The sequence below is a fragment of the Colletes gigas genome, unplaced genomic scaffold (genome assembly GCF_013123115.1).
Source record: "Colletes gigas isolate AHSC1104 unplaced genomic scaffold, ASM1312311v1 Colletes_gigas_Sc00033, whole genome shotgun sequence".
In the NCBI taxonomy this organism is placed as follows: Eukaryota; Metazoa; Arthropoda; class Insecta; order Hymenoptera; family Colletidae; genus Colletes; species Colletes gigas.
This window is the reverse complement of record NW_025106662.1, coordinates 2008306-2034028: the sequence shown is the minus strand read 5'-3', so window position 1 is coordinate 2034028 and position 25723 is coordinate 2008306. Positions and strand designations below refer to the sequence as shown.

Here is a 25723-nt window from a genome sequence, read left to right as displayed (position 1 = left end):
GCCTTAAAATTACAATTACAATTTATATTAAAATAATTAACGTTACGACACGCAATCTGTATGGATAGCATTTGAATTTGTCAGAAAAATATTCCCTAGAAAAAGACAATTTTTTCCTTTCTCATTCAGGCGTCCTCGCTCTCTTAACATTCCTTTCTCTTGGATTTCCGTTAATTCTAATATTCGAACCATCTGTTAAGTTTGGTCTAACGATACCGAAAATACAGTTTTATTTTATTTCCTTTCGTTTTTATTACTACGATATATGTTTCGTTCTATGATCGAGAATATCACTGCATTGTACAAGACGTATGGAAACTAATCAAGACAATGGTTTTGTAATTAACGTTGAAAAAAACATAATGTGACGCTCTAACATTCGTAGAATTCTTTACAATAAATTAAGTAACCAAGTCAAAGTATTTTCGCATAATAAACGAACACTTGGCGATTATTTGGCTGTATTATACATATATGTATGTACATTTAACAATTTACCGTTTCGATTGGGGCGCAAGATAATATAAAATATTTAAATTTAAACAAAATTGATTCATTCCGTGAACTTTATCTACAACTAGTGATGGGATTTGGAACGCTTCGTTTCTATAAAATGGCGGAAAAATCTTGGGTCTTAAAAAGCTTGATCATCTTGAAAGTTTTACAATTTATAAGAATTTCGATAATCGGTAATTCCCCATCCCTGACATATGTACTCAAGATGTTAAACGTTCTTTAACTCAACGCTCGAAACTGACACTTATCGATATTCTCAAGACTTTCAGAAGGACCAAGAATTTCACTATTTTCCGAATTTACAAGACTTCCAAATCAATCAAAACTTCCAACATCTTTAACATTAAGTCTTATTCGAATAGCTTTGAATCTGTGTCGCAATACACAATAAGATTCGAAACAATACGAACCGCTTCGAAATCCCATCACTATCTACAGCTAATCGTTCGCAAAGTTCAAGGTATCAATGAAAGACAAATTCGTGACGCAGTTTGCAGAATAATCCATATCGAAATGTTACAGTAATCCTATTTATTACCTACGGTAACGATAATTAGAATTTTTAATCGAAAACTACTCTAGCTGTGATATATGTCTCTAAATTTTGGATGCTCTCTTCGAATGTTTTCTCCTTTTTTAATAGCTTTCGTCGTTTATACTTGTAAATACTATCAAATATCGACAATAATAATTGGCACAAAAAGAATAGTAATTTCAAAATAATCGCTAATTTCGGTTTGTTAATTGTAAAAGAATATTTTGTTTTGTATTCGTTCGAACAGCAACAACTGGTTAAATAGTTTTGTTTCTTACGGTCGATTTAATCATTTTCAAAGAATTTGCGGCAGATTATTCATTCGAATTGACGAGCTATCAATTAGGAACGTATTTTCTAAAATATCGTTATACTTCAAGATTAAATCGTCACTATCTTCGAAAATATCTCCTCGTCGATAAATATTGGCAGCTTTCAATTCAATACTTTCGATACCTGCTCCCTTCGGTCGAGAATGAAGATTTCGATTTCAATTCCAGCGCAAGACCCAAACGGAACTCGAATTTGACCGCGAAACTCCGTCCAAATTCGTAATCGAACCGATTCTCTATTTATATCCATGCAAATTCTTGATTATCAATTGGTCCATTTTGTCTTTTGTCTCTCGACAAATAGCGAGAGAGTAGCGATGGTTTGATTCAGAGAAAGTAGAATACCCAATAAATGGCATTGAATAGCATAAAACTAACTGGAAATATGATTCTTGAATATTTATCGATAATATTCACATCCTTGATCTTCGGCATCGACACTCGCAGTACGGATGCTCCTCTTCGTATCGCATGTAAAACCTGTAACCATAATTTTATTATTTAAGACTATTTAAGAATTTTATAAACAGCTAGTTTACAATTAGCTTTAACGTTGGTCATTTATCATCTTTGAAACTTAAAATATAGCAAAGTCTGGAATTGTTTACCTTGGGTTTGTGCTGCTTGGGTCCTCTGTATCTGAGACCAATGTTTCTTCCATGTGTATTATAAGCCGCGACTCTGGAAATGCGAAAACTAGGGGGAAACTTGGCAGGATCGTGTTCTCTTATGGTTGCAGGTGTTGAACTACCGCTGATTAGGCCCGATCTATTTCTTATACTTGGCAGAGGTGACATTCGGAGGTCTTGCAGTTCTATTATATCCGCTTCCGTTGAACCAGGAAATGGGGAACTCGTTTTGATTCCTGCAAAAATTATTTTCTGTTTTCCATCTTTCTTTAAACCTTTTAAATTTATGCGTTCAAGGGACTATTGCTGTCGAGGCTGTCATTTTTTCTGCCTCTTATGTGAATTTTTTTTAATAATAGGTAGGCTGTTTTGTACTGAGATTTTGCAGGTAGATTTATTCCTCTTATAAGAATGTACAGTATTTTTTTCATAAAAAAATATTAGAAATTGTGGGAGTTATAATTTCTTGTTTAAATGCGTTTTTTTAAACTGGCTTCCATGATATTTCAAGATTTAACAGACCGATTTACTTCAAATTTGAAGAGAATATTCAGCAGACACGCCTTTATCGCTGGAACTAGAGATTTTTAAAAATGTTGACTTTTACTATTTTTTTTTTTTAATGTGCTAAAGACAAAAGAAAGGTTATAAAATAGAAATTTGAAACTTGAAACGCCGTCATTCCTTTATACATTATAGTTCTTGCTATAACTACACCCTTCCCAATGAAGATACTTTAGCCCCCTCTGTTTCAGATTAGTGGATTGGCTGGAATTGTGGAAGCCAGTGGAGCAACTTTTTCAGACAAGCCATTAAACAAGAAGTTATAACTCCCACAATTTTTAATACTTCTTGATGAATAAAATATTGTATATGCTTATAAGATGAATAAATATATCTGCAAAATCTCAGTACAAAATAGCTTACCTACCATTAACAAAAAAATCACAAAAAAGGCCGAAAAAATGACAATCTAGACAGCAATACCCCCTTAACTTCCAAACATACAAAAATATACTTGTGCGCTGGTAACATATCAAAACGATCGATCAAAATCAGTAATATTTTAGAAAATAGAATTATAATAATTTTTTAACTTTTAAACACTTAGTTTAGTTAATTAAAACATCAATTTAATTTACACAATACACATGATTTTTGCATAATAAACGGGGAATTAAATAATACCGGAATTTGAACTCAACAAAATATTAGTTATGAGCCTTTTCATTTAATTTGATGTTATTAGTGTGTGTACATAATGTCTAACGTACATTCGAAACTCATTATGGCTACCTGACTTGGAAGAAATGACTTTCTTGTCATCGATTTCCTTCTTTTTTGTCTTTTTCTTGGCTCTGGCGCCCCAATAAGTGTAGTTAACCGCTGCATACTCCAATAAAGCCGCAAATACGAAAACGAAACACATTACTAAATAAATGTCAATTGCTTTCACGTAGCTAATACGTGGCAGTGAGCTACGTACACCTGTCGATATCGTAGTCATTGTGAGAACTGTCGTTATACCTACAAAATAAACAAAGTTCACAAATTAATACTATCTTATGTAAGTACAAGTTGAATATTTGAAATAGACAAAGAATCGATCGAGTATTTTTTGCTGAAGGAATTCCTGAACTTAATAGTAAAAGTAGTAAAGTAATTTTTATTTACCGAGAGCAACTCTGGCACTGGTTGCTTCATGATTGATCCAGAAACTGACCCAGCTCAACATCACGATGAGGATACTAGGCAGATACGTTTGAAAAACGAAGTATCCGATGTTCCTTTGAAGCTTGAAGCTCAACGAAAGTCTCTGATATATGCCGGTAGCCAGCCTCTCTTTCCGGTCGTTTGTTTCGTATCCAATTATCGTAAATTGTGGCAGTTCCGCTTCTTCGACACCACGAACTGGAGTTTCTTTCCAATACATCACCACGTCCAGCACCGTGTATCCGTCTGAGAGAATAAACAACTCCTTTCAAGTTTGCTATCTCGATGACATTTTATCGAATTATTCTGGTATCCGTCTTTAAAATACCTTAAAGATACTTAAACAATCACAATTTCGTTTGTTCACAGTGTGTTGTAACGAGAAGGTACATATGTCGTAGAATTTGGAATATTTTACCACGATAAAGAAGTTCCCGAATTTCTAGAACGTAGACTTCTTCCGAGCAGCTAGATACATCAATAATTTAGTATTTAAGTATTTTATATTTATTATTTGAAATCTTAAAACAGGAACTTGATGATAACAATGGACGCAAGAAAATAGAATAGATTTGCTCAACGTTTATTTGATATACAGTTGCGGATAAAATTAAGTGGACAGGTCAAGGAAATAGGTATAAATTAAATTTAACCAAAGTAGTGTAACTATTATGCACTTAAGTTTTATACAGGGTGTTCGGCCACCCTTGGGAAAAATTTTAATCGGAGATTCTAGAGGCCAAAATAAGACGAAAATCAAGAATAGCAATTTGTTGATGGAATCTTCGTTAAGAAGTTATTAACGTTTAAAGTTCCGCTGGTATTGAATTTTTTTCTTAAAAATGCGCAGGATTTCGGGGCTAAGTCTGATCACCAAAAATGATTGTAATTGACCCCCGCAACCGAAAATAATTTTTCCAGAACGATTTGAAATTTTTTTTTCGCCGAAAAGTTTAGGCACCTACCCTCTGTCGATTTTACTTAAAAATTCGTTTTTCATTTTTAATAATTTTGTTCGACGCTCTACAGAAAAGTTTTTACTATTGTAGAAGTTACGGACGTTTGAAGATTGGGCCATTTTTATGAGGTTTTTCTCATTTCACAGTGTTAAGGAACAACTTTTCGGATATTTTTGGAATTTCTACATATTCTTCATTAAAATACGCGTTGTTTGCCTTTTGAAACATTAAAATCGTCCAATTCGTTCAGGAGTTATGATGTTTCAAAGATTCACATGAAACTTCGGGGAACTATTTCAGGCCTCAAATTATACATATGTATATTCGGTAAGGAATTTTTTTCTCGAAAGTAGGTAGGATTTCGGTGGTATGTCTATTGATAAAAAATGATTATAATTGACCCCTGCAATCAAAAATAATTTGTTTAGAACGATTTGAAATTTTTTAATTTTATCGAAAAATTTGACACCTTCTCGAATTTTGTTCTCGAAAGTGGGTAGGATTTCAAGGGTATATGTATTCACAAAAAATGATTATAATTGAGCCCCGCAACCAAAAATAATTTTTTCAGAATGATTTCAAATTTTTTAATAACTTTTTAATGAAGCCTCAGTCAAGAAATTAATATTCTTGATTTTCGTCTTATTTTGACCTCTAGAATCTCCCATTAAAATTTTTCCCAGGGGTGGCCGAACACCCACTATATTATATACCTTTATGGTACATTTAATTTAATATAAGTTTATGGAATATTTAACGTATAATTGAAATTAATATTTAATTAATACATATTTAACAAAAATGTTGGTTAATTGCCGAGGGACAAAAATAAGTGGACAGGTAATAAAATATATAAAAATATAAAATCAATATGTAGTATGACCACCCTTTACTACATTAATTGCTTTAAAAGCGAAAATTTCAATGTAATATTTATCAATATTTTCAAATGCCAATCGTAAATATGTATTTAAAGCAATTGTTCTTGTACTGCCGTTTTTCTAATCATACGTTTGGATTCAGTATGCTCTATTAGTTTTCGATTAGATTCAAATCCGGACCTTGTGCTTGTTCCTATTACAAAATAAATTCTTCTTCGAGTCCCATTTTCGCAACTGCCTCTTTTAAATTGTCGTTTATTATTTAAATATACCTGTTTGCATTCGTTATTCCGTCAGTCTGTACCAAATTGCCAACTCCATTCCACGAAAAACACAAAATTATTGACCCTTCACAAAATTTAACAGTTGCCGTAACAATACAAAACAGCTTTTTGTATGCTTCATTTCTTTTTCTCCATACATGACGCTTCTTTTTTCTATTGCTGCAGTTTAAATTTGTTTTCGTCGCTCCATATTATTTTTTTCTAGAGTGATACTGATATATGTATATATTTTTTTGCAAAAGCTATACGTTTCCTCGTGTTGATGTTGATAATATACAGCTTAGCAAATTACAAATTTGATATGAAAATTCTTTTTTTACTGACATTCTGCTGTTTCTTTAGAAATAATCTGTTCTATGCAAAGCTTACGCATCAACCAAATGGTTCATTTGAGACTACTGCGTGTCCACTTATTTTTGTCCCTCGACAATCAACCAACCTTTTCCGTTAAGTATATTTTATTTCAACACAAATGTAAACATTAATTTCAATTATTCGCTAAATAATTTATGTACCATAAAGACAAATAATATATAAAACTTAAGTGCATAATAGTTATAGTGCTTTGATTAAACTTAATTCATACCTATTTTCCCTACCTGGCCACATAATTTTGTCCGTAACTGTAATTTATTTAAATCAAATCGAAAGAGTTCCTGAAATTTGATCTCTTACTTTGTTAGAGATTTTAGATGAGATACTCTGAGAAAGAAGGAAGTAAAATGGGTCAAAGTGGGAAACGGAAGGATCCTACGAAAGGTAATATCGATCGTACAGCTTTCAATCTCTACGGTGCAGTTCTGCGAATCGAGCGGATAGTAGTGCAGATCCATCATGCAGGCCAGGGTCGTCGTAAATCTCATGCCATAAGTGACAGATCCGTCTCCGGACAACCGGACGAGTTTATTACGCTCGGTCACGTCGTGCAAGAAACTGCGAACAAACCGAAAACCAACATTTTCTTTCTCAAAAACATCCTACCGTCTACGTGTACACCTTTCCCAGTTAGTAGAAATTTCGGAAATATACAACGGTCAATAGAAAGGACCCCGCACGGATCTTATGGAAAATGGCCCCCGGTTAAATTAGCTGAATTTTTGATATGATGTAGTTTATTATGTCTTGTATACAGGGGATTAAAAGTCAATAATAGTGCGCCTTATTCTAGATTACCACGTTTGAGTATATTTGAGTGTAAAAAGCACTGTTGTACACTGTCCATTTATTTGACCCCTTAAAACTCAATAGCAGTACTGTGGGCTCTTAAATATTATCCCTTGACCCCCTAACCCTCTGACTCCCCTTCAGGAATCAAAATAAAAAAACGCCAAAAAGGTAAAAAATGATTCTCTTTTTCAATGTACAAACATGAAGCACCGTCGATATTAATATTACTCAGTATACACCACGAAGAGATTGCTCGATTGGATTCTGCACACCATGCGGCCCTGAAAAGGGCCATTTTTATAGTTCTCTCTATTCGGCCATAAGAATTTCAACATTCATATTGTCTTGATGCCCTCTATTAGCGGCATCTCTGGTCCTACAATTGAGAAGATTGCCATCCGAATATTTGGCATGGCTTTGATGACGAGCAAATCCTAAAAACCTTACAACACTTGCAATATGTGCGCATGTACCCAATGTTTTGGCACCAGATTGACAGGTGCAGTAGTAACCATTTATTACTTCCTCTTCTAGTTCCAGTTCATTTACGGGAATGTGAGAAATAACAACTTAATGTTTGGTACTGTTATCTAGCAACGTAGTGTCAATCTGCAATTCATCGTCATCATCTTTTTGCAACAGAGGGTCAGGGGAGTCAAGGAGTAATATTTAAGGAACCACAGTACTACTATTGAGTTTTAAAGGGCCAAATAAATGGACAGTGTACAACAGTACTTCTTACACTCAAATATACTCAAACGTGGTAGTCTAAAATAAGGCACACTATTATTGGCTTTTGATCCCCCGTACTTCGGAAACTTCAATTTACGAGCTTGGGCACATTGGAACTTTTCATCAAGACATAATGAACTACATTATATCAAAAGTTCAGCTAATTTAACCGGGGGCCATTTTCCATAATTTCTGTGTGGGGTCCTTTCCGACATTGAAATAACTTTGGACCCATCATTTTATAATTATTTAATATCTGTACTTGTAGAAATCATTTGATTCTGTTTAATTAATTTCTAAACATTAGAGAATAGAATGTCTCAAATATCTGTATCTTGATTTGTTTATAGTTCTATCTTACAATTGTAATTTCACAGTTATACAGTGTGTTTGGCCACCGCTCGGAAAAATTGTAATGGGAGATCCTAGAGGCCAAAATATGACAAACATCATGAATACTAATTTGTTGATGGAGGCTTCGTTAAGAAGTTATTAACGTTTAAAGTTTCGTCCGTACTGAATTTTTTTCTAGAAAGTGGGTAGGATTTCGGGGATATGTATATTCACCAAAAGTGCTTGTAATTGACCCCTGTAACTAAATATAATAATTTTAGTATGATTTGAAATTTTTTAATTGCATTTAAAAATTTCAGTACCTACTTGAATTTTTTCTAGAAAGTGGGTAGGATTTCAGGAGTATTGTATTCACCAAAAATGATTGTAATTGAGCCCCGCAACAAAAAATAATTTTTTCAGAATGGTGTGAAATTTTTTAATAACTTTTTAATGAAGCTTCAGTCAAGAAATTGCTATTCTTGATTTTCGTCTTATTGTGACCTCTAGAATTTTCCATTCAAATTTTTCTCAGGTGTGACCGAACACCCTGAATAAAAAAAATGTTTAATTTGAAAAATGTACTATTATAAATATTTTATATTAAACTTTTCTGATATGTATGCTAAAGGTAACGTAAATACCAAAAAAGAAATGTAGATCATCATTCTCAAGGCACTCATTTATATTTGTGATAAAAAATGCTTCAAAACAAAGAACAGTAACTAAAAATTAATATTTCGTATGAAATGGATCGGTAAAGAACAGTGAAATTTTCAATCAACACTGTCGTACGGATAATTTGTTAGTTATATCATATTTAAAAATTTCTGTTTTCACCTAAAACTGCCATTTACCTAAAATCCTTATTGTATTAACAATACATGAATCACTAATCCGTATACTTTGAGAAATAACGCTTGAACTCTCTAGATTTGGTAGATTACTATTATGTTATTTTTTAATCTATTAATTGTGTAATAGTTAGTATATTGCATGGTACAACATTAAAAGATGCTGGAATTTCTGGAAATTTTTAAACTTTAATAATTTGTCAATATCAACAACTTTTAGAAAGATTCAACTGTCTATTTTCAAACTCTTTTGATAGAGTTTATACAATACAGATTTCTAGACATTTGTCGTGCTCACCTGTTTTTGTCGTTGGCGAAAAATGTATCTGGAACCCAAATTTTTTCCGCAAAATCCCCACTAAGAGTAAGAACCTCCTCATCCTGGGAAAATGCTAGTCTTTCGTCCGTCCAATACTGATTTAAGTACATCGTTATCGTATAATCCTATTATAAAAAAGACAATGTTACTTCTTAAACAGAATCACAACAGATTTAGATTATTTAGATTACGGTAAAAATTCATTTTTAACCATTATCTATTACGTGATAAATAATACAAATGTATTTACCATATTCACTTCAGAGATTGCATCGAAACTTGCAATCGTAAGATCCATACCAACCAACAGAGGTTCTCCTGAAAAAGTAATTACAAAAATGTAAACAGAAAACATGAATAATTTTATTTCCAAACATCGAAAATACCGATAATCCGATGATTAATGCATTTTATTCCAGCTACTATACAAATATTTCCAATTTTAGATGAATCTGGTGAATTAAAATAATCGATTTCGATCGTTTTTCAATACTTACCGCCAAAATTTGGTCTCAATCGAATATCGTATCCATCGAGAATTCGAGATATAGTTTGTGTCACATTTTCCAATCTATCGGACAGACCTGTATTTTCAAAACTGGCCCTGAAATTTTACCAAATATGACAAAACAGTTGACATATAGTACAACAAAGTCTCTATAAAAAAAAATTATGGTGAAAATTTGGTGGTCTGCACATAGAATATAGTAGAGATATTAAGTTATAGATCCATTTAATATTAAATGCCTACTACATATGTAACTTGCTTTTGAATCTGATAAAATTAATTAATTATTACCAGGCTACTAGGTAGATCATCTGCAACAGAAGGGAAATCTGCTGCAGCCTCATTCTGCGAAGCATCCCCAACAATTACATCAGCAAATAAAAGAAGACGTCATCTTGTTAGGTTCTTGTACCTCAACATCAGGCTGTCAGAAACTGTAAGTAAAATCGATCTGAGTGTTTAAAATATTTGTTTGTTATTTGGGAATAAAATTTGCCCAGCTCTGTTTTAGTTTTCAATAATTTAGAAGATGACTAATTTAAATACATGTAGTCGTATTATAAATCAATAAATATTGAAGAAACTAATTTCATTTAATAGCCGAACAGAAGTGTTAATGAAGACATTTGTTTAAAATGATTTTTGTCCGGCATGCTATTGTCTGTGCAACCAAATTAGTGTAAAAATCATAGAATTTTCGATAGAAACGAGATAAAGAGATAATTTTTTGTTTGAATTATAACTAAGAGCATTTATATTCTAGAACGATAGAAGAGCGATAACAAGCACGTTTTGAAATAAAATTTCCACAATATTTATGAAATACCAATTCTGTATTCAGATCTGTACTGACCATATAGCTGACTAAAATTACAATAAAAAGAAACATACTCTTACTGACGTACCTACGCGTACAAAACATCGCATACTTCGATCTTATTTTCATATTTCAGTATTTTCTTTTGTCCATTATGAAAACGAAGAAAAACCATTGATAAAAGATAAAAGAAAATCGAAGAACATTCTTCGATGTAAAGGGTTGCTTTAAAGGTGGATGTACTCGATGCGTTCAGCGATTGGAGCGATGTCGACGGAAAGGCCGTCGACAGGATCTGCGGACATCGTCAAGGATAATGTCACCGGGTGTTAATGCACTCCCTTTCTGACACGGCAGTCTAATATCTCTTGACTGTATTCTCAACAATATAATTCTCTAACAATATTGGGTAGAGATCGAAATATGTGTCACATGATAATGATGTTGCAAAGTCACTTTTGCGCAAAGCAGTAGTGTGCGTTCTAACTTCTGGGACCGAGTCAGTATTAAAGTAAATGTACCTATTACTGCAGAATACTACAAAATATATGTAGCGAAGGGAAAAGAACAATCTTAAAAAATGGATGCATTAAAAAATAGAAAAGAAGAACGTCCGAAGAAGGAAAGGAAAATTCTACAAATAAACAATTCATTGATGGAGTTTAAAACTAAGGAAGCCAAACCACAGACAATGCGAAAGCAATGTGAAAATAAAAATTTCTAAGACTTCAAAAACAAAAGAGGAAAATTTAATTTCTGCTATTGTTTCATAGTTATAGATCCAACCGTTCGAATATTGTTTTCTGTCGATATTTCATCGGTTTTGTTTCGTCTGGTGTGTTGGAAGCGTGATATCATTAATTTGGTTACTAATGCCGCGTGAAAGTTATTTAAGTCGGCAGGAAAAGGACAAAATTTTAGCTTTTGATAAAAATAATGTGAAAATAGGGCGCAGTTTTTCACCACTGAACGGACAGGTTGATTCGCGAGCACTATCCCACATTGACGCCGTTGTCGAGGATATTTTCTGATGCTTTGGATGCTGCGCGGTACTCACCCTCTCTACTCACCCCTTTTCCCCTTTCTATACACCATCCGTGGCTGCCATTCTCTACTAACCTCCTTTTAACTCTTAGGTTACGTTTTATCCTTCCTCCTGGAAACTATTATCTTTCCTCGTCTCTCACTGTTCCTCGCGAACAACTTTTCTATTCGCCTTTTATCTTCCCCTTTTTATGCTCTACTCTCCTACCTTTTTCCCTTCTGTTTCACTCTAACCCTTGGATTCGTTCTATCGTTCTTGCACTTCCTTCCTTCGGTACTCATTCCTCGCCACTTAGTCACTTAATGTTTCTTCTTTATTTGCCCGTGTCATGCCCTCCTTTTCACTTATTTTTCATCCCTTACCCTTTCACATTCGCACTCTTAACTCTCCCTCTTTTTCATTGTCTATCTAACCCCTCACCTGCTTATCTTTACCTTCTGTTTGGACACTGATAACACTAGCCTGCATCTCTCTGCACTTGCCATTCCTTGGCTTCCGAGACGGACCGAAGGTTAGCGCAAAATGAACCACACATGCGCAACCCTGCTTTTCGACGACCTAGTGACACAGAGTTGACTACCCCGTCTCTCGATTTCGATGTCGAAATCGAACTAGAGCCACCCTTTGTATGTTGCTGCAAAATACACACCGGTATCGAGAGTCGTTAACCTTACAAACTTCCTACCCCCATCGATTCTACCCTCGGAATAAATTCTTTTATTTTCAGGAACATCGAAGGAAGTGGTCTCGTGAAAATACAGTGATTAATGAAAGTATTTTTTGTTTATTTAATACTTTTTAAATCTAATGTTTTATAAATATTCAAATATTAGCTGTACATAGTTTCATCATTATTTCATAGCCATTCATTTGAGGGGATTCTACAAACCAAAATAAGAAATTTGCGAACAACTGCGCGTGTAAAGCAGGTCTTTCTGTGGCGCATCCAAAGACGGCGGATACACGATAAATTTACCATGTAGAGAACGTACTTATCGACGTGCTCAATAGCAGTGCGTTTTTGCCTCAATTTATGGAAATGCAAACACATTGCATTGAATGACATTTAATCTGTCTTGTGAAAATCCAGAAGTGATATTTTCAAACAGAGAGGGTGAGTGCCACTTCCAATAGGCAATTTTATCCTCAAAAATCACCCACACACGAGCATACACGCACTGCGTTTGTCTCGTTCGGGGTGTGTAAAAAAAAAATTAAACTAAACTAATACTAAATTAAAATTGACAAAGAATATCACGCCAATTATAATCTGTATATTCATTAACGATAGCTACCAAATTGAGGAGACGAAAACTATTACAAAATTAGATCGAACAAGAACAAACAACGAACTAACGACAATCGTTGACTACAGGGATACAAAAGATGCAGCTACTGACCGAATGAACTCTAATTTTACTTCGATAAACGATTGAATTTAAAACCTGAATTTCTTAGAAGAAAAATAATATAATTAAATTTTATTTGATTATTTAACTCATTTATTTATTTGAAAATAGCAAATTAATAGTATTTTGTGTAGATTGTAAATAAATAAATCATAGAATAAAGTATTAATCGTATTGTTGAATTTAATATGAAAAGTAAGGAAAGAGAAACGAATAAACGATGCGAAAATTTCGTGAACGTTGTAGAATGTAGGATTATTGGAGTTTGCGCAATAAAAAGATTAGCTCCCAGGTGGGAGATTCACGAGGATCTGTAACAAGAATCGCGTGTAGATCTTCCTCGCAAGTGCCGGTACTCGGTCGAAGCTTATTCAATTTTTCGATATAAGTTATTAGTGTGTCGACAAGAAGTATCTTTCAAAAAAATTGAACGCAATGCTTACGTAAGTAAATTTTTTGTTTTGATACGAATTTATACATACTTTTAAATACGCGTGAATAATAATGAAATTTCTAGCAAAGTATGTACTTCGAGTTCAGAATTAATCAGTGTTGACGGAAAATTGATGGATAATTTTTTCAAAATTAGTGGAAAATTCAATAACTTTGATTCAGTTTTTACGATTTAAGAATATTTTTCTTTTTCAATTAAAATTAATTGTATATTTCAATATATTGTTGACACGTTAAATAAATAGGAAAGTTAGTAAGAAAAGCGGCTTGAAAATTTATGAACGTCGTACAAGATTCAAGGTTTTAATTATTAAGGCTGTGTACTATTTTTTATTATTAATTATTTGTTTCGTTTTAATATTGGAAAACAAATATAATCGCCGTGTAATTCACATTTTGTTACGATTACAGTTCTTCTGTAAAAAACATTTTTGGCAAGTGAAGCCGAATCGAAGAATATATGTATTGTGAAAGCTCTGCCAGTGACCGGGATTCTGTGTCGATTATTTAGCCAGCTTTACAAATATGGGCAGTATTTAAACAGGTCGTTAATGAAAAGCTGAAATTAAAGAGCTATGAGTTTCCATTAAACGTATACACGTAATAGCAGCGAAAAAAGCAATCGTTACTTTTTTTTCGTCGCTTTGACTCGCCTTGTTGATTAAAGTTCTATTTTAACAAATATTTAGTAGTATCGAAGCATAAACTTTTCAATCTTTCGCATCACAGAAATTGGTCTTGATTTATATACAGGGTGGACCACCTAACTTGGCCAACTCAATTATTTTTGTAACTAATGGACGAATCAAAACTTTGTTTATTATTAAAATAATTAAAGTTGGGTGATTCACTTTATATTTATATGAATTGCAATTTTTAAGAAACAATTTATGGAAATGTCTCAAAAACAAGTTCAAAAAAGTGAAACAATTTTTTTAAACGTTGATTTAGATATTGTTACTCGAAGAAATATGAGAATACAACAAATTTCAAAACTATTAATTTCTATAGTCATTTTGTAAAATGGACACCGGAAGAACTTAAAGAGCGATTCTGACGTAACGAGGGAGAACGTTCACTCGAAAGATCGAGAGAAACCCTCGTCGGAAGTTGCTGAATCCGCGACTAAGAAGAGCACTTTTGTACTCACATCCCTTCTTCTTTTTCCCCTTTCCTACAACCACCTACATATTTAACCCTGCTCTGTCCGATATCTGTAGTTTCTTTTCTTCAACTGATCGTGGTCTTTACCTATATTGTTTTTTTTAGTTCTGTCGACCCTCAGTGTTTGACTTTTTTGACAGAAAATTTTATTCGCGAATAATGAATACAGATTAATTCATAAACTAACTTCTATGTACACTTCGTCCATAAATTTATTTATAAATTAGGATCCATTAACGAACTTTTTCAAATCAATATTCAAACAAGCAAAGACGTGAGCAAAATCTAGTTTACAAGTGAGTCTAATTCTCATTTCTATTCATTATTTGAGAAAAGAATTTGCCCAACTCTTATAGCTGATGAAAAATGAATTCAACGACTTACAATACAATGATCTCTAGACAACCTTGTACTTAAAAATCTATAACAAATTATTAAGTAAACGAGTTTCTTTCGTAACACATTATCAATGATTTTCTACAATTGAATGTAAATATGTAAACACACTTATCCTTCAATCTTTTGTTCACGTTATAATTACGATTACAAATATGTCTTAAACGCATTACATAGTACTACTAGCTTTTGCCCGCGGCTTTTCTCGCACAGGAAACCGTTTAGTTCCCTCGAAAATGGATATTGTTTCTCCATAAAACCTTTTAAGCCCCCATTCACCTCTATAGAGTTTTAATTTTATGTCATATCGCCATCTTACATTTCAAAATTGATACCATTTTCATAATTAACGTCCCAAAAAAACCTTCATAACGACACCCATACCGATATTTAGGCGTATTTACACCATTGCAACGGTTTAGTGATAAGATAATAATTACGTACTTACATGTTAAATTTGAAGTTTCTAGATCCATTTACGGAAATAAGGCAACTTTAATGCGAAATAAGTGTATCAATGAGCATTCAGACCAAGTATCAGGTAAATCCGACCACGAACAAAATATGTCCCATACAAACGTTGCAGCCCCTTTTCACCCCTTCAGAGGTTAAATTTTTTTAAAATGTCGAAATAGGTGTTTGATTAATTATATCAAAGAGTATTAAGACCAAGTATGAAGCAAATCCGACAACAACAAAAATATGTCCCATACAATCGTTGCAACCCCCTTTCACCCCTCCAGGGGTAGAATTTTTTATAATGCCGAAACAGGTGTTTGTTTAATTATGCCAAAGAACATTAAGACCAAGTTTCAAGCAAATCCAACCACAAATAAAGTATTCCTCATACAAACGTTACAACCCCTTTTCACCCCTTCAGAGGTTGAATTTCTTAAAAAAACCGGAATAAGTGTTTGATTAATTATATCAAAGAGTATTAAGACCAAGTATGAAGCAAATCCGACAACAAAAAAAATATGTCCCATACAATCGTTGCAACCCCCTTTCACCCCTCCAGGGGTAGAATTTTTTATAATGCCGAAACAGGTGTTTGTTTAATTATGCCAAAGAACATTAAGACCAAGTTTCAAGCAAATCCAACCACAAATAAAGTATTCCTCATACAAACGTTACAACCCCTTTTCACCCCTTCAGAGGTTGAATTTCTTAAAAAAACCGGAATAAGTGTTTGATTAATTATATCAAAGAATATTAAGACCAAGTATGAAGCAAATCCGACAACGAACAAAATATGTCCCATACAAACATTACAACCCCCTTTCACCCCTCTAGGGGTAGAATTTTTTAAAATGCCGAAACAGGTGTTTGATTAATTATGTCAAAGAGCATTAAGACCAAGTTTTAAGTAAATTCAATCAGAAATAAAATATTCCTCATACAAACGTTGCAACCCCTTTTCACCCCCTTAGGGGTTGAATTTCGGAATATCCTTTCTTATTCTTTGTATACATCATAAAGGAAACCTCTATGCAAAACTTGAGCTTTTTATGTCCAAGGGCTTACCCTGGGTGTTGATGAGTCAGTGAGTCAGGCCTTCCATTTTATTGTATAGATAGATGGATAGAAGAAGAAGATTACATCAATTGGCGTAAATAAATTGAAATTTTTTTTTCAGATTCATACTACTTGTACTACTAACAACACGAAAGGATCAGAATTTCGCTCTTGATGTTTCCATACCATTATCGAGGACTTTATCGAAGTCCGAGTTAAACAGGGGAACAGTAAATGATATGGTATCTAAAAATATTACCATGGTTCTCGAGAATCTCCTAATGAATTATGAAAATAATCAGCTACCCACGCATGGAAAAGGTAAAGTATTTGGCAATAGTTGTATTACATGGAACAATATTGTTTGAAAATTAATGTACAAAAGTTAATTTGATGTTAGTGTAGATACTATTATGAATTTTTGATTAGCAGGAGTACCGACTGTGGTAAAAACGAATATTTTGATAAGAAGCATGGGCCCTGTATCTGAACTCGATATGGTACGTCTAAAAAATAATTAAAATAATTAATGTTTTCATAAGCAGATAATTATCAAGACATTGTATTACACATATTTGGTACCGGTATCTCTTCATATTCTTTTAAAATTTTAAAGTTAAATTTTTATAACTTTTATTTTCATAGGATTATTCGATGGATTGTTACTTTCGTCAATCATGGAGGGATTCACGTTTAAGCTTCTTGGGCCCGATAAAGTCGCTCAGTTTGAGCATCAAAATGCTGGAAAGAATCTGGAGGCCGGACACGTATTTTTACAATGGAAAACACAGCTACGTGCATACGATCACAGTACCTAACAAATTGTTAAGAATATCACAGGACGGGGACATCCTTTACTCTATGAGGTTACTTCCCGTTTATATTGGCAGCCAATTATTTTTTCTTTATTAGTAAATTTTGTACTACGTTTGTACAGACATTGATTATAGAGTTTCTTTTTTAATAAGTTAATATAAATCATAGTTAATGCTTTAATTATTCATCTGTATTGCTATTTCAAAAGAATATTAGGCGAAGTTGTCGAAAGATTATCTCATCACGAATTTGAACGGGACCTTTTTTAATTGCTTTGTTATAACATATTGTTGCGCCGGGACGGGGTGTTTCTTATTGAACTCATTAAAACACAACTAGACACAACACTAGAAACTAAGAACTGATGAATAGGAAACTTTATTAACAGAGCTTTGTCAACACGTCTTTACTCTACGAGGTCTCTCGTCGTTCTCATCTTTTGAATCGTTGCCGGTTCCTCTGGCAACCGGAAGGAACGGGCTCTCGCTTCCGCTCGTTCGAAGGAGCAGGTTTCACATCGTTGCGGAACAGTCTTCACGTTGCCGCAACGATGCATCTTCAGTCCGTCGCAACACTGCTCCCCCTCTTCAAAACGCGGACGTCCCGACCGCGGCAGATTCAGCTCGGACAGGCAACTTCAGTGTGAGCCTCCAACCTCCAAATCTGCCTCGAGTTTAAAACACCTCTGTCTGTAAAGTAAATAAACGAATAGATCGAACGTTTACCTGAGTGGCCTTTACCAGACAGTTAGCGCCTTGACATTCGTCCTCCGTCTCAAGGAAAACCACTCAAAAACCTTGAGCAAGACGCCGGTGCAACTTCCAAAATTCCTCTGCGAGAATGAAGAGATCCCGACTGCTCCTCGCCCTTCCCCTTGAATACTTGCGACTTGCGCGCTTCTTTCTTGACGTCTTCTCGGATGTGAGTTCCCCCAACTAAACGGAACAGCCCCCCTAGAGATGTTCCCCAATCATCAAGGAGAATTTCCTCGATGAAATGGTTGTCCGGAACATACTACGACTTTGCAGTCCGGCCACCAGAACCCCATCCGGATGGAGCCCCGGCTGTGGGGTAACCCTCCCGGTGAGGATTACGCTTCCACGACCGTTTGCGACACGCAAAGAAGAGAGGCTGTCCGCCGCCAGCAAGTAACCCCCACCCTAGCCTTCTGCGACGAAACGTCCTCTTCTTGGGCGAAGATGTCGGCCATCCTCCTCGATCCTCATCTCCCTGTATCCTTGCAGGAAACCTCCCGTGAATCGTACCGAGCGAGTCGATTCACAGGTACGACCCTCGGTTTGGACTTCGGTGAACGAGCTATTCGATAAATCAACTCATTAAGCCGATTTTTCACCTCGTAGGGTCCCTCCCAGTCGTACTGGAGCTTCGGGCATCTTCCCTTCGTTCTTCGAGGATTATACAACCACACCTTCTCCCCAGGAACAAAGGAAATTGATCTCGAGAACGAATCATACCACGACTTCGTTCTCTCCGAACAAATTCGCATCCGCTGTCGAACGAATTTATGAATTTCTTCTATTCTTTTCCTAGTTCTCACGATGTAACCATCTTCTTCTTTCCCCTTAGAAGAAACAGCTCCCCTTAGAAGATCCAGAGGAAGGCGCAGCTCCCGTCCCGTGAGGACCATCGACGGCGTATTCTGTGTCACTTCATGTTGCGAAGAACGATAAGCCAGCAAGAACGTTGGAATCCATTCGTCCCAGTCCTTTTGGTGTTCTGCAACAAACTGAGACAGATATCGCAACAAGGTTCTTATCATCCGCTCTACGAGCCCGTCCGACTGAGGGTATAATGGAGTTGTCCTCGTCTTCCTGATTCCAAGTATCTTCATTAGCTCCTTGAAGATGCTTGACTCAAAACTCCGACCCTGATCGGAGTGCAGCTCGAGCGGAACTCCGTGTCGGCTTATCACTTCCTTCAGCAACGCTGTGGAAATTGTTGTCGCTCGCTGGTTAGGAAGTGGAATCACCTCTGGCCACTTCGAAAAATAATCCATCACAACCAGCGCAAATCTGTTCCCAGCGGAAGACCTCGGCAGGGGACCAACAACGTCGAGCGCTATCCTCTCAAAAGGTGCTCCTACGTTATAAACCTTCATGTTTCCTCTTCCCTTCTCCGCAGGTCCTTTCCTCGCGGAACAGCTATGGCACCGGCGACACCAATCCTCCACATCCCTTCGGTGGTTCGGCCAAAAGAAGCGTTGTCGAATTTTCGCCAAAGTTTTCCTCACCCCGAAGTGACCTCCAGAAGGCGTATCATGGCATTCCTGGAGGGCTTCGGTAATCTTACTCTTCGGTACCACCAATAGCCGACTGGCCTCCTCTCCGCCAGCAGATTCCCACCTCCGGAACAATAAACCATGATGTACCTCCAATGAATCCCAGGTCTTCCAGAAGTACTTCGCTTCATGGGAAAGTGCTGAAATCTCTTGCCAAGTGGGGTTATTCTCTTCAATCTTCGACTGCCGAATAAATTGCAGATCCTCATCCTCTTCCTGGGCCTTAACCCAATCTTCCGTCTTCGCAGATATACAGATGGTTCTGAAGACAAGATGCTCCTCTTCGCGACCTTGCTCCCCCTCCACGGCTCCAATCCTCTCCTCGACCGCGGCATCTCTGGCCGAAGCGGCAGCCCTCTCCGTCGTACGCCGCTCCTCAGCTCGCTCGCGTTCCTCCACTAACATTCGCTGTTGCTCCTGGAACTGAGTGGCGATATTCCGCTGCAACCCCTCCAGAAGCAACTCCAGCGACGACAGAGCCTCCGCCCCGGCAGCAGAACGAGTCTCCATCCCACTTCTGACACCACTGTTGCGCCGGGACGGGGTGTTTCTTATCGAACTCATTAAAACACAACTAAACACAACACTGGAAACTAACAACCGATGAATAGGCAACTTTATTAACAGAGCTTTGTCAACACGTCTTTACTCTACGAGGTCTCTCGTCGTTCTCCTCTTTTGAATCGTTGCCGGTTCCTCTGGCAACCGGAAGGAACGGGCTCTCGCTTCCGCTCGTTCGAAGGAGCAGTTTCACATCGTTGCGGAACAGTCTTCACGTTGCCGCAACGATGCATCTTCAGTCCGTCGCAACAATATAAACAAAAATAGTAAAAAAGGTTGGTCACGTTGTAATAATTTTGAAAAAATCAATTACCGCCGACAAAGTTTGAGTGATGAAACAGAAGACAATTAATTATTCCTCTCTAAATTCAAATATTTATAAATATATAACACTATTTATTTACGACAAATTTTTTACGAGACAATTGAGACGGAAAAAAATTACCAATCTAATACCATGATTCATGCAACGTCCTGAATTAATTCAAGCGTATAACGTTGCTCGTTATGTGCTTATATTTGAAATGTTATAAAAGAAATTTCCTAACTCTATTTTTAAATTAAAAATAGGCTTACGATAAAAGCAAAATGTCCAATGGAACTGAGGAATTTTCCTATGGATCGACAGTCTTGTCCACTTATTCTTGGAAGTTGTAAGTAATTTTTGAATTTCTTAAAATTTTGCATAATATTGGAAACAGTATTAAAAATCATTATTTAATTTTTTTGGTCCACCGATCAAAAGGAATTATTTATACAGGGTGTTCAGCCACGCCTGGGAAGAATTTTAATGGGAGATTCTAGAGGCAAAAATAAGACGAAAATCGAGGATACTAATTTGTTGATTGAGACTTCGTTAAAAAGTTATAGAAACATTTCCAGCCACACAGTATATTTTCGGTAAAGAATTTTTTTCTCGAAAGCTTGTAGGATTTCGGGGGTATGTCTATTCATCAAATATGATTATAATTAACCCCTGCAACCGAAAATAATTTTTTTAGAACGATTTGACATTTTTTAATTTTGTCGAAAAAGTCCACCTCTCGAATTTGTTTCTCGTATGTCTATTCACGAAAAATGATTGTAATTGATCTCTGCAACAGAAAATAATTTTTCCAGAATGATTACAAACTTTTCAATTTTACCGAATTTCAGCACGTCCACTTGTTGATTTTTTCTAAAAATTTGTTATTCATTTTTAATAATTCTGGTCAACGCCCTATAGAAAAGTTGTTTAATACTTTTTTGTAGGTACTCATGAGCTCTACTTTAAAAAAAAATTTCATTGAAATATATCCACTATTGCAGGAGTTATGGCTGTTTGAAAATTGGACCATTTTTATGGGGTTTTTCTTACTTTACGGGGTCAAGGAACAACTTTTCAAAAATTTATGGAATTTCTACATATTCTACACCAAAATATGCGTTGTTTGCCTTTTGAAACATTAAAATCCTCCTATCCGTTCAGGAGTTATGACATTTTAAAGATATGCATTTTTGGGGATCCATTGCTGGCCTCACATTACATTTTCGATCAGGAATTTTTTTCTCGAAAACGCGCAGGATTTCGGAGGTATATCTATTCACCAAATATGATTGTAATTGACCCTCGCAACCGAAAATAATTTTTCCGTAAATTATTTGAAATTTTTTAATTTAATTTTGTAAGAACTTTTTAACGAAGCCTCAAACAACAAACTGATATTCTTGATTTTCGTCTTATTTTGGCCTCTAGAATCTCCCATTTAAATTCTTCCCAGGTGTGGCCGAACACCCTGTATAACTATCTATTAATTTTAAGTTTAATAATGATTATTCCGATTATTTTGCTCATTTTTAGATGCATATACTTCTCGTCAATTAGTTTATGAATGGCAGGAGGGTTCGTCGGTGAATTTCGTTCCTGGAATGGCACTTTCGCAATTCGATTTAATGGGCTCGCCATACCGAAATTTAACTTTCATTCGTCGGGAAGGTGAATTTTCGGTTCTCCAGGTTTCCTTTAATTTACAACGAAATACTGGTTATTTCATCATTCAAGTAAGTCTATATCCGTACAATTTTATATTTTCTGCTTTATTTAATTAAAGGACAATGTTAAAAAATCGATGATTTTTTACTTTGGTTTGAAACAAAAAATTCACTCTGTATTTCTTATAAATAAAATAAATTAAATTTATAAAAATTATAGTATACAAGATGTTTAGACACCTCTGAGAAAAATTTTAATAGAAGATTCTAGAGACCAAAATAAGACGAAAATCAAGAATACTAATTTGTTGATTGAGGCTTCGTTAAAAAGTTATTACCGTTTAAAGATTCGCCTGTAGAACGGCAATCTGTGAACAGCTGCGTGCGCGCGATAGGTTAAGACAGATCGGTCCTAGAGGTTCTCACTCACAAGACTGTAAGGCTGTCAATACGTCAGTAAGAAGAGTTTCTCATGCTGAGTGAGAACCACTATCGCATACCCGCAGCTGTTCGCAGATTGCCGTTTTACAGGCAGAACTTTAAACGTTAATAACTTTTTAACGAAGCCTCAATGAAGAAATTGATATTCTTGATTTTCGTCTTATTTTGGTCTCTAGAATTTCTCATTAAAATTTTTCCCAGAGGTGGCCAAACACCCTGTATATTTCACAAATCATAAGCTTTATCGGCCATTTTAATACTTTTATGAATTTATTAGGTTTACGTGCCCTGTGTCTTAATAGTAGTACTCAGTTGGGTATCTTTTTGGATTCATCGTGAAGCTACCAGCGATAGAGTCGGTTTGGGTAAATATAGGTAAAATACCGGTATACCGTTATACTGGTATTTCGATATTTCGGTTTCTATAAGGGTTGTTACAATACAACCAATATTTACCGATGTAAATCTCTGAAAATAACAAGTCTGTATTGTATATTGTAAATTTAAGTTCCTATTCCTTATTTGATTATAAATTATTGTTAGAGTAAAGGATCTATTACTTACATTTTTGTTAAATTGGCAATGCTTATATAATTAACAGAAAATTGTTTTTTTTTTTTAGGTATCACCACAGTTTTGACATTGTCAACTATTAGCCTCGATTCCAGAACCGATTTACCAAAAGTGAGATATGCAACAGCACTAGATTGGTTTCTGCTTATGAGTTTTGGATACTGCATCGCTACCCTTTTAGAATTTGCTGGCGTCCATTACTTTACAAAGGTATTTCAACGGTTAACACCTTCGAATCTTCAGTTTAACGATTTTTTATTTTTTTAAACGCTGCACCATTTTAAGAAGTTATATTACTCTACTTTGTGATACTTTGTTTAAGCGGTAATTATTCATCCTAATAAATCCATGTAATTATTAATTTAAATTTATTCCACTTTTCGACGATTCGTACGTTCGTACAATTTTCAAGAATTTTTAAAACTCTAAAAATGTATTATTGATAGGTTGGTAGTGGAGAAATTCCTTTAGATGAAGAGGATTGGGATAACACGAGCGACGCTAGTTATCAAGACGGAATTTGTAGTATCGTGTCATGTAGTTCTCATTTAGTACATCCAGAATCTACAACTGATGTCCCTCGCGAAAGAAGCTCCTTAATATGTGACGTCTACAGTCTTAACGTAAGTATCTTATGCTCACACATAAAATTATTCTATTACTAGATCGTTAACTAACTTCTGCGGATTACCCTTAAATGATGTTGAACTTTGCTGAAATTCAGCTGTTTTGCCATAACAAAACTTATTGATAAATAGTGCGTTGACACCCGCGAGTAGTGTAGAGGATGAAGTATTCTTCGAACTGCTCGCTTCCCGTTCTCTAGTACCGGATTGGTTTTAGCAATCGCATAGGAAAATAATTCCTTTCATTCAAAGCACTGTAATTTCATCGTGATTTATAAATGTTAAAATATTATTTGACATTCATTTTGTCGAAATGAAAACCAGTCGATAACCGTTGCTATTCACAAGTCGATCAATCAGCTAGCGGTCGATAACCATTACCATTCAAAAGCGATTCAATCGGCTAGCAGTCGGTAACCGTGGGCAACGAAAAGCCGATTAATCGGCTAACAGTCGGTAACCGTTGACAACGAAAAGCCGATTAATCGGCTAGAGGTAGTAAAGTTTAAGATAATAATAATTTGTTCATTCAGGAATCAGTAACCTATGGACAAGGATGCATTTCCGTCTCTTCGAAACCATCAACAATGGAAAGACAAACACAAACAGAAGTATGGATACCAAAATGGCGGCAATTTCTGTATTGTCTCACTGGAGATGAGGCATTTAGGTAGTATACATACCTTGTTAAAAAATATTTTTAACAATGCAATAAATACATATTTCAACACAACACAGTGAAAAACGCTACAAACCTTCTTTTCAACCCAATAATATTTCTAGTATTTCTTTTTTTTTTAATTGCAGGAGGTGCAGACAAAGAGAAGCGGCTAGAAACTGTAAACAGCATGGAGAAAAAATTGCAAGACATATAAATAGTGTTTCTTACATTGACAAAGTGGCACGAATAGTATTTCCAGCCTCTTTTGGATTTCTCAATATTTGTTACTGGGTCACTTATGTCACTTACCAAGAAGAATTTAAATGGCAAGACCCACCAATCGGGTCAATTTCATAATAATACTCGCGTGTAAAAAAAAAAAATAAACGGTATAGTCTTAACTGGTAAATTAGAACGATCATTATGTTCTGACTTCTGGTTTCGAGTCTATATTAAAAACTTGACTATTGTGTGTATGTATAATACAGTCGTGAACAGAATTGAGTAGTCATTAAATTAAAGTTGTTTTGTTTACTCATTACACCTGTCCACTTAATTTTATCCACGACTGTACTATTTATTATTAGAATCGGTTGGTTTTTCAAAAAATCTTTCACTACTGATTACTAACGACTCCCATTGATCAATTTACGTACCGTCCTTCCACGAGAAGAAGGCACAGCGTATTTACATCCCCACTCTTGCTGCAGTCCGCTGATTGGCTGTCACCGATTTCGTCACCGTTTTCGATCAATGCCTGTAAGTCAGCGGACTGCAACAGGAGTGGGGATGTAAACACGCTGTGCCTTCTTCTCGTGGAAGAATGGTACATGCACCCTCAAATTTGGTTTCGCAAAAACTGAAAAGTGTTGCCTCCGTATGTTACTCCGTGTTTATGCCTCATCTCTCCATGTCCCCAAGTCCGTGGTTCGTGATCAGAACTTTGCATATCTAGAAACTTTAGGGCCTTCTGTAGCAGTGTGGCCAGATCGAGCATATTGAATGCATCGAAAACGAGAAGAGCAACGACGAATTTGCTATGGTCCACAGCGAAGCATGTCAAGCATGTGTCTGCTTTTCCCCCCATTGCTCTCCTAGGGGCTATAGCAAATTCATCGTTGCTTGTCTCGTTTTCGATGCGTTCAATTATGACCAATCTGGCCACACTGCTCTGCAGTTACCCAATCTTAAACCCAAGTTACCGATAGGAGTTT

General features: G+C 35.5%; 2 protein-coding genes across 2 annotated transcripts; one reads left to right on the top strand and one right to left on the bottom strand.

Annotated features, from left to right (window-relative positions):
• Positions 1-143: 143 nt before the first annotated feature.
• LOC122402078 (gamma-aminobutyric acid receptor subunit beta-like) lies at positions 144-10519 on the bottom strand. Its single transcript, XM_043404593.1, has 9 exons — positions 10054-10519; positions 9752-9858; positions 9505-9572; positions 9234-9379; positions 6625-6782; positions 3687-3971; positions 3309-3539; positions 1992-2248; positions 144-1863 (listed from the first exon to the last, which is right to left on the bottom strand). The coding sequence occupies exons 1-9, from the start codon at positions 10116-10118 to the stop codon at positions 1711-1713; spliced, it is 1470 nt and encodes a 489-aa protein (XP_043260528.1). The 5' UTR covers positions 10119-10519; the 3' UTR covers positions 144-1710.
• Positions 10520-16762: 6243 nt separating this feature from the next.
• LOC122402092 (gamma-aminobutyric acid receptor alpha-like) lies at positions 16763-24866 on the top strand. The gene is made up of 10 exons (XM_043404615.1): positions 16763-16882; positions 16994-17061; positions 17207-17427; positions 20808-20890; positions 22078-22277; positions 22927-23014; positions 23272-23432; positions 23669-23845; positions 24382-24518; positions 24656-24866. Exons 1-10 carry the CDS (start codon positions 16801-16803, stop codon positions 24864-24866), a joined length of 1428 nt encoding a protein of 475 aa, XP_043260550.1. The 5' UTR covers positions 16763-16800.
• Positions 24867-25723: the final 857 nt, after the last annotated feature.